Source organism: Phaethon lepturus, unplaced genomic scaffold, assembly GCF_000687285.1.
Source record: "Phaethon lepturus isolate BGI_N335 unplaced genomic scaffold, ASM68728v1 scaffold20394, whole genome shotgun sequence".
NCBI lineage: Eukaryota > Metazoa > Chordata > Aves > Phaethontiformes > Phaethontidae > Phaethon > Phaethon lepturus.
Genome location: NW_010533139.1, coordinates 1,062 through 9,926, shown reverse-complemented (window position 1 = coordinate 9,926; position 8,865 = coordinate 1,062). Strand labels below are relative to the sequence as shown.

Below are 8,865 nucleotides of genomic sequence, written 5' to 3'. Positions count from 1 at the left end.
CTGTAGCTCCCAGGATCCTCCTTCCGGGCTTATGTCCCCTAAACCTGTCAGATGGAGGATCTCTGTAACTCCGTGCGTCCAGCCTGGCAGTTTCAGCTTGCGTTAAGCATGGATTACGCCAGCCCATCATCTCTCGTCACTAGTAACGGCAACTCCTGTCACTCTCAGTTGCTCCCGTCTGGCAAAAACATTGCTGCCTGTAACACTTGGGAGAAACTTCCAGATATGTCAGCAAAGCAAGTCCTAAATCTTTCTTTTTCCCTGATTCTTTCAAAAAAAATCTTGGGTGATGGCTTGTTACTGGTGTGCAGACACCATCCCCTGTCCTGCAGACTGGTGGGATTTTGGCCTCCCTCCTCTGTCCTGTTTCCAACGTGCACTGGGATCACCCCTCTGTGCCCAGAGACGCCTGACTGGGTTGTGAACGTGGGACTTAAAGCAATTAAAGCACTTAAACCACGCTGCTAGGTATAGTCGGGGTTGGTGGGCAGAGCCTTGGCTGCAGTCAAATACGGGAGTGTAAGGGGAAAGGTACTTGCGGGTGATGGAGGAGCAGGGGGACTCTGCAGCTCTCCCTGTGCTGCCTGGAGGGTCGAAGGACAGCTCTGCCCATGCACGTCAAGGGTTTGTTGCTTAAAGCTTCCGAATCCAGGGTTTTCCTTCTTAAAGTCTGCCCTGTATTGCAGACGTGTTCCGCACAGAGCGATCCCGGGGTCTCACGGCACGGCTTTGCAGTTGACTCCGCTGCTGCCGTTGGCACTGCTCGGGTCTCAGCAGGAGATAAAGGCGCCGGGTGCCGTGTCAGTGCTGCTCGCGGTGAACAGGCTGTGTAGACACAGCACAGCCTTGCTCATGTGGGGCATAAAGTAGCACCTGTGCTGTCTGGGGAGCTGAAGTAAATAAGTTATCTGTTCTAGGCTGGTACTGCTGCTCTCAAACTTCAGCTGCTGATTTCTTTGTTTTTTTTGTTTTTTTTTTTTTCTTTCTCCTTAGGTCGATCTTTCGCACTTGTCCCCAGAGGAGAGATGGAGGTGAGTCTGTGTTGTGAGGTGAACTGGTGCTTACAGCTTGACTGAGCTCCTGCTCCAGGCCGGAGCTACCAGCAGTGCAGCCTGTATTCTTGCTGGGAGAGGGCAGGGTCAGCCTTCCCTGCGCACCGTTATTTGTTAGGAGGAGCTATGAACCGTCTTAAAAGGCACTACTAATGTTTTTCTGTTGAACTGCTTGTTCATTATTCCTTCTTTTCCCTTAACCAAATTCACCAATTTCAGCCAGACACTTGTTGAAAAGCACAGTAAGACTGGTCTTCTCTCGGTATTAATTCATAGAGGATGACTTAAGATCAGAGAATTTGGCATATTTGTTGGATTTGGATTTTTTTTCCCCCCCCTAACCTGAACTGTCTTGTCAGCTTGAGACGGAGATTAAGGTCTTAATTCTGCCTTTGTTTTTGGCCAATGGGACAAGCTGCAAAGAAACCCCAGGTGTCTGTAGAGCAGCAGTCTGGAAATCTCTCGTTCCAGGATGCAAATGGGGTTGCCCAGGGCAGAGGGAAGCGGTTTGCTGGGGTTTGTGGGTTTTGCTGGCTGTAGACCATGCCCCCTCTGCCCATCCAGCCTTCCCCTTGCTGGGTGAGAGGGAGAACAGTGCTGGTGGCTCTGAAACTGGGCTGAGGGTTTGGTATTGAGAGTCAGTGCACACTCGTGGTGTCAAACAGCCGCTCAGCTGACACTGTTGCACTGGTGAGCTGCTGGGTGAGTTACGTGAAACGTGCACTCCACATTCGTTAGCTCAGGTATGTCAGCGTGGGTTCTGTCTGCCTCGTTCACAGCAGGATGGGCTGGATGACAGTCTTGACTTTCACATTTGAAGAATGAGCTAGTTTCAGAGAAGCCTTTTGTCCTTCCTCCCGATTGCAACACAGCGCCAATTTCCTCAATGCTCCTTCGTGCTGTCTCTTGTTCTGGAGTTCCTGGCTCCGCCGTGCTGAGGTGTCTGTCAGCCTCGCCGCGCTGTTAGCATGCGGTCTGTGCCCGCATGCTCTCCAGCCGCCTTTTCCCTGTTGTTGCAGGGTGGAGCATGCACGGATGCATGCCAAGCACCGTGGTCACGAGGCTATGCATGCTGAAATGGTCCTCATCCTTATCGCCACGCTAGTGGTGGCACAGCTCCTGTTGGTTCAGTGGAAACAGAGGCACCCTCGCTCCTACAACGTAAGTGTCTCCCATGCAGCCGTTTTGTCTCCGAGGCTGGATGCGAGTGCTGAGTGACACCGTTCTTGAGCTGATGAGAAGCATCTTCCTGTTTTCCTCCTCTTGCCTGGTGTTGAGATACCCTTGTCTTCCCAACAGCGTATGGGGATTCTGGCTAGGGATGAGAATGGATGCGACTGCAAGCATTAAGTTTCTGTTCTAAGTGATGCCAATAACGTGGTTTTAGACAGTGCTTTGACACCAGGTGATGGGACAAGCAGATCTCGGGGCTGCTGAGCAGACCTGCCACTTGCTGATGCCACTGGCATGTCAGGGGCTGTTTTTTTACCTGAACCAACCTCACTCCGACTTCCTTATCATAACTAATGCTTCCAGGCAATACCTGTAATCCTCCATGAACTTTAAACCCAACCTGTTGGCCTGTTCCCTGGTGCTATTCAGAGCCCTTTGATGCAGGCAGCAGAACGGCTGCCAGGACTGGCAGGGTGTTTCTGATGTCTGATGAGCAGAGAACCAGCTCAAAATGCCTTTCCTCTGTTCCTGCAGATGGTCACCCTCTTCCAGATGTGGGTAGTGCCTCTGTATTTCACGATCAAGTTGTACTGGTGGCGGTTCCTGGTAATCTGGGTGCTCTTCTCAGCAGTCACAGCTTTTGTCACCTTCAGGGCAACTCGAAAACCTCTGGGACAGACAACACCCAGGTTAGTACATGTGTTCCTGGGGAAACTCCTCAGCCCCAGGGGAACCGTTACAAGGAGCTCTTTGCAGTGTCGCTGCCACAAGGCATTGTCTTAAACTCTGCACCCTGGGGGTGTGCAACCCCTGCCCGTGCTGCCTGCCTCGGTCGTAACCGGCTGCTGGCAGCCAACCCAGTGCACGTGGTGCCTGCGCGGGCGGTGGAGAGGCAGATACTGCTTGGGCTGGTAGCCTCACCAAGTGCATTGTTGGCGGAAAGCACGCTTGCTTACGGCCTTTGGGGATCCTGAGGTTTCTAGTTTGGAAGTCAAGATCGTGAGCGGCCCGTGGTGGTGGCGGATCTGTAGCTTGACATAGAAATTTAAAGCTCTGTTGCCCATGCGTATGGGTAGGTGAAGTGTCTGCTGACAGCACTGTCCAGGTTTGAAAAGTAAAACTCTTTAGGTGCTTCCTTCATTCAGGAAAAATGAAGCTGTTAAATTCTCGTTTTAATTCTTTACAGGCTGGTTTATAAATGGTTTCTACTAATATACAAGATCAGCTATGCCACTGGAATCGTAGGGTACATGGCTGTGATGTTTACACTCTTTGGTCTTAACTTATTATTCAGGTGAGTGAACCTTTCGGGTCCAGCTTGTGGGGCGGGGTATGTAACACACCACATGGAATAAGGTGTTGGCTGTGATTCTAGAGAAACAGTTGTCTTGGCAATCTAATGGTTAGGCTGCACCTCGAATCCTGTGTTCAGTGTTGGGCCCCTCACTACAAGAAGGACATTGAGGTGCTGGAGTGTGTCCAGAGAAGGGCAACGGAGCTGGGGAGGGATCTGGAGCACAAGTCTGATGAGGAGCGGCTGAGGGAGCTGGGTTTGTTCAGTCTGAAGAAGAGGCTGAGGGGAGACCTCATCGCTCTCTATAACTGGCTGAAAGGGGGTTGTGGTGAGGTGGGTGTTGGTCTCTTCTCCCAAGTAACCAGTGATAGGACAAGAGGAAATGGCCTCAAGTTGTACCAGGGGAGGTTTAGATTGGATATTAGGAAAAATTTCTTTACAGAGAGAGTGGTCAAGCATTGGAACAGGTTGCCCAGGCACGTGGTGGAGTCACCATCACTGGAAGTGTTCAAAAACTGTGTAGACGTGGCACTTCAGGACACGATTTAGTGGGCATGGTGGTGTTGGGTTGGTGGTTGGCCTTGATGATCTTAAAGGTCTTTTCCAACCTTAATGATTCTGTGATTAATGGGGCCAAAGAGACTCTTGGGGTGTCCTCTCCCTGCTGGGAGGATCACAGGTGAGGTGCTGGTACCTGCGCTGGTCATCCTGCTGCCAGCTCAGCTGTGTTGGCAGTGCCTCCAGCTCTGCGCCTGCCCAGCCTGGGGGCAGCAGTGGCATTTTCTTTGCTGCCCTGTTAAAGAGGTGTCTGCAACAAGCAGCCGGCCCAGGTGCGGTAGCAGAGGGCCTTAGTCCAAGCCGTCTTCGTGTTTAGAGAGGCGGATTCCTTCTCTAGAGTGATGACCAGACCTGGCAACTGCCTGCCGAGACGTGGAAGTGTTGGCTGGTGGCTTAGTGGGAGCTGATCTGGTGCCTGAGAGAGTTGGCGGGATGACTGCAGTTGCTCGTTCCAGCAGCTGGTGAGGGTGATGGGCAGAAGGAATTAGCCAGCTGGGGCGTAGCACCCACATCTCCATTACACTGCTGCTTGGTGACAGCCCGGGTGAAGTGCCCCAGGAGCAGGGACTGGGGTTGTGCTGGGCTGGCACCTGGAAGACCTCTGTGGGCGATGCTTCTCAGTGACATGTGTCCACTGCCTTGGGGCACCGCTCTTGTGATGGGTGTGGTGCTGTGGGCTGTGTTGGCACGCTGGCTTTGAATCCCCGTAGCCCCCCAAAAAAGCTCTTGATGTCGTTTGGGCTCTTCTGTTGTAGAATCAAACCAGAAGATGCAATGGACTTTGGCATCTCCCTCCTCTTCTACGGTCTTTACTACGGGGTGCTGGAGCGAGACTTCGCCGAGATGTGTGCGGATTACATGGCCTCGACGGTTGGGGTGAGTTAACGCTGTGCCGTGCCCTGGGCGAGAGCCCTGCTCCGCTGATGGGGAGCCCTGAAATGGTCAGTCAGTAGCTTTTGCCTCCCCCCACGGGCAAGTGCATCGAGCTCCCCCCTTGAGGAAGGGCTCCCTGAGTCTGCTGCTGTTCTCATCGTGCTCTCTCTGGGCCCACTACCATGGTGTCTGGGCTGGGAGGTTTCTGAGGTAGCAGAGCTGCTCAGAGATCCCTCCTTGAGAGCAAAGGCTCTGCAGGTGTCCCCTCATCCCCAGAAGCACAAGAAATGAGGAGCTGAAGGGTCTCATCAGCCCCTCTACACTCCTGACAAATACTTCTCTACCTGGGCCTTGAAAACCTCCAGTGCTGAAGAGCGCTTCTGTTTCTGGGACCACACTGTGGGTGCTTCAGCTCATGACCTGCAGCCACCAGGGAAGGATTCACACCATGGGCTTCCTTCTGCTGCTCGTACTCACTGCAGCATGGGCTGACCTGTGGGCAGAGGGGGTGTTCCTGCATGCCTGCAGTGGTGGCCTAAAATCTGTAGCCTGCTCACCTGGTACCAAAAACCCTGCTCCACCAAAAAATACGTGACCTAGGATACTGGTGGAGTAGGTCATGTCACTTCCTTGCGGCAGCTCTTTAGGGTCTTGGGCTTTGTTTTCTTCCTTCTCCTCCTCTCCGAGCTTGCTGCTGCTGCTGCTCCTTGGATGTTCTGCCTGGCAGAACTGGGGAGCCCCAGCCCCTCTCCAAACCGCACGGGGCGCTTTGGGTCTCCTGCCACGTAGGCGGTGGGCACCCAGGACAGGCCTGCAGCAGCCCAGGCGCTCCCCGGGGGTCTGGCCTGGCTACAGAGCTGCCCAGAGGATGCTGCCGCCAGCTGGCACTGCAGCCCAAGGGCTCTGTCAGATGCTTGGAGCAAAGCTGTGCCAGGTCTTCACCGGAGATTTGTTTTGCCAATGATACTAAGCTAGGAGGAGCTGTGGACTCCTGCGAGGGTAGAGAGGCCGTACAGAGAAATCTGGATAGACTAGAGCGCTGGGCAATCACCAACTGTATGAAATCTAATGAGAGCAAGTGCTGGATTCTCCACCTGGGATGGGTAATCCTGGTTATATGTACAAATCGGGGGGCGAGAGGCTGGAGAGAGGCCCCATGGAAAGACATCTGGGGGTTTGGGTTGGTGGCAGGTTGAATACAAGTCAAGTGAACCCTGGCAGCCCAAAGGGCCAGCTGTGGCATGGGGTGTATCAGGCACAGCACGGCGAGCCGGTCGAGGGAGGTGATGGTCCCACTCTGCACCACACTGGTGCGGCCCCGCAGCGAGTGCTGTGTGCAGTTGTGGGCGCCTCGGGATAAGGAGAGCATCAGCCTGCGAGAGTGTGTCCAGAGGGGGGCGACCAAGGTGGTGAAAGGCCTCGAGGGCAAGGCTGAGGCTGAGGTCACTTGGCTTGTTCAGCGTGGAGAAGAGAAGGCTGAGGGTGACCTCACTGCTGAGGTGTGACCTCACTGCTGAGGGGTGCCCTCATCGCACTCTACACCTTCCTCAGGGGGGGCAACGGAGGGGGAGGTGCTGATCTCCTCTCCATGCTGACCCACCACAGGACACGAGGGAATGGGATGAAGCTCTGTCAGGGGAAGTTCAGGCTGGACATTAGGAAAAGCGTCTTCACTGAGAGGGTGGGCGGTCCCTGGAACAGGCACCCCAGGGCAGTGATCATGGCACCAAGCCTGTCAGCGTTCAAGGAGAGTCTGGACAATGCTCATAGTCATCTGAATCACACAGAATCACAGAATCACTAAGGTTGGAAAGGACCTTCAAGATCATCAAGTCCAACCATTAATCCAGCGCCACCATGTCCCCTAGACCATGTCCTGAAGTGCCACATCCACACGTTTTTTGAACACTTCCAGAGATGGTGACTCCACCACCTCCCTGGGCAGCCTGTGCCAATGCCTGACCACTCTCTCAGTGAAGAAATTTTTCCTAATATCAAATCTAAACCTGGTTTAGTTTTAGGCAGCCCTGCGAGGAGCAGGGAGTTGGACTCAATGATCCTTATGGGCCCCTTTCAGCTTGAGATAGTCTGTGATAGTCCATGGGAGCCGGGACACAGAATAAATGACTCGGGCCTTGTGGCTGTCCCTGGAGCGTATGGGACTAGAGCTGTGTGCAGGGAGACCTGGTTGTGTGCCCGCACCCTCCCGCGTACTGCGTCCGGCCGGTGCTGAGCCAACAGGCTTGGAAATGCTGGGGGGCAGCTGCTCTGTGCTTTGATTTTTTTTTTTGGCTGTCTGAGCTTCAGGGACCTGTGGAGCTGGAGGCTCGGGCTGTATTCGACGCCTTGGGCCATATTTGACTGCCAGCCCAAGGTTGTCATCTTGGGTCAAAGCTGTGACCTCCAGCTTGTCCTGCTCTTGCCCCCAGCCTCTGCCCTTGCTGCCCGGTGTGGCTGCCCCAGTGTCGGCCAGGCGGCGGCAACTCACTCAGCTGCTGGGGAGCGAAGGGGGGTGGTCCCTGGCACGGAGGGGGGTGTGTGTGGGACTGGGGTGTGATGGGCCACCATGTCACTGAGCAGCTCCCTGTCCTGTTGTAGTTGTTTCCCACAGCCGGACCTGTAACAAGGTTTTTAAGCCCAAAAGGCCGAGGCTGGACTCCTTGGGTACTGACCCCAGCCCTCCTTAAAGCTTAGCTGTGCCAACGTGGCTGTGGGACGCATGCCCTCCCGCTGTCACCGCTCTCCCTCTGCTCTGCCCTCGCTCAGTTCTACAGCGCCTCGGGGATGCCCACCAAGCACCTCTCCGACAGCGTCTGTGCAGTCTGCGGCCAGCAGATCTTCGTGGACGTCAATGAGGAGGGGATCATCGAGAACACCTACCGCCTCTCCTGCAACCACGTGTATCCTTCTCCTCCGCAGCCAGCCCCTCGCCTCGCCGGCTCCCTGCTGGGGCAGAGTGCTCCTGCCTGGCGGCTTCCTCCACGCGGGGTGAAGGAACGCCGGCCCTGGGTCTCAGGGCAGTTCTGCTGACTTTGCGCGTGATCCTTGCCCGTGTCAGTGCTGACTTGGCACAGAAGGAGGCACAGTCCCTGAAATCACTTCCTCGCCGCCTCCTTGTGCGTTACAAGCGGTTGTTTCCTCTTCCTTCTCCTCCCCGGCTCCCTGGGCTCTGGCGATGCTGCCGGGAAGCTGCACCTTGCTCTTCCAACTGCTTTTGCCAAATCTGCTGAGACCTGTCCGCCTGCCGCTTGCCGCCATGCCAGCTTCAGCGGGTGTGAGGTTGGAGCACGAAGTGTCCCCGGTGCAGCCAAAGCTGCACTACGCGTGTCACACCGTCCCCTCAGCGGAGAGCCAGCGCTGTGGGTCCTGGCTGAGAGCCTCCAAAGGGAAGAGTCAGGGGGAAAATACTGCCTGCCCCACATGGCATCCCCCAGAAAACAGCCCCCCCTGGTCTGGTGTTGCCGGTCAGTGCCTGCCCTGCCTGCTCCAGCTGTGGCCCGGAAGCTTCCTCCTTCCCCAAAACGCCTCCAGCGTTTCTGGTGGGGTTTCCAGCGCCCTGGAATTGCTCAGCCCTCCCCATCAGCTGATTGACGCACAGTCGTTTTGAAACTGGAAGGCCTGGTCATTGCTCAGCCCCGGCTGGGGACTGATCGAGGGTTTTTCCGGCGGTGACTCAGCGCTGGAGATGGGATGTCCTCTGGCACTGCTTGCGTTACTGGCTGCAAGGTGGTTTCCAAACTGGGCCTGAGCAAAGGTCACGCTGACACAACTTGTCTAAATTTAACCGCTGCAAACTGTTTGGTGAAGTTCATGCTGGCCTGGCCCCAGCAACACCCCCTGCGCGGGGCCTGGGCCTGCCCGTCACTCGCCCTGTGGCAGCCCTGGGGCTTGGTGGCTGTCAGAGGAGTTGGTGCT

General features: G+C 55.4%; 1 protein-coding gene across 1 annotated transcript in view; it reads left to right on the top strand.

Annotated features, from left to right (window-relative positions):
- Positions 1–993: 993 nt before the first annotated feature.
- RNF121 (ring finger protein 121) overlaps positions 994–8,865 on the top strand; it is a gene marked incomplete at both ends in the record, with an annotated part of 8,883 nt that continues 1,011 nt past the window's right edge. Inside the window, 6 exons of the mRNA XM_010285090.1 lie at positions 994–1,031; positions 2,072–2,213; positions 2,760–2,914; positions 3,412–3,519; positions 4,833–4,953; positions 7,717–7,850. Of these exons, the coding sequence (XP_010283392.1) occupies positions 994–1,031; positions 2,072–2,213; positions 2,760–2,914; positions 3,412–3,519; positions 4,833–4,953; positions 7,717–7,850 (698 nt within the window). The remainder of the gene's footprint in view (positions 1,032–2,071; positions 2,214–2,759; positions 2,915–3,411; positions 3,520–4,832; positions 4,954–7,716; positions 7,851–8,865) is intronic.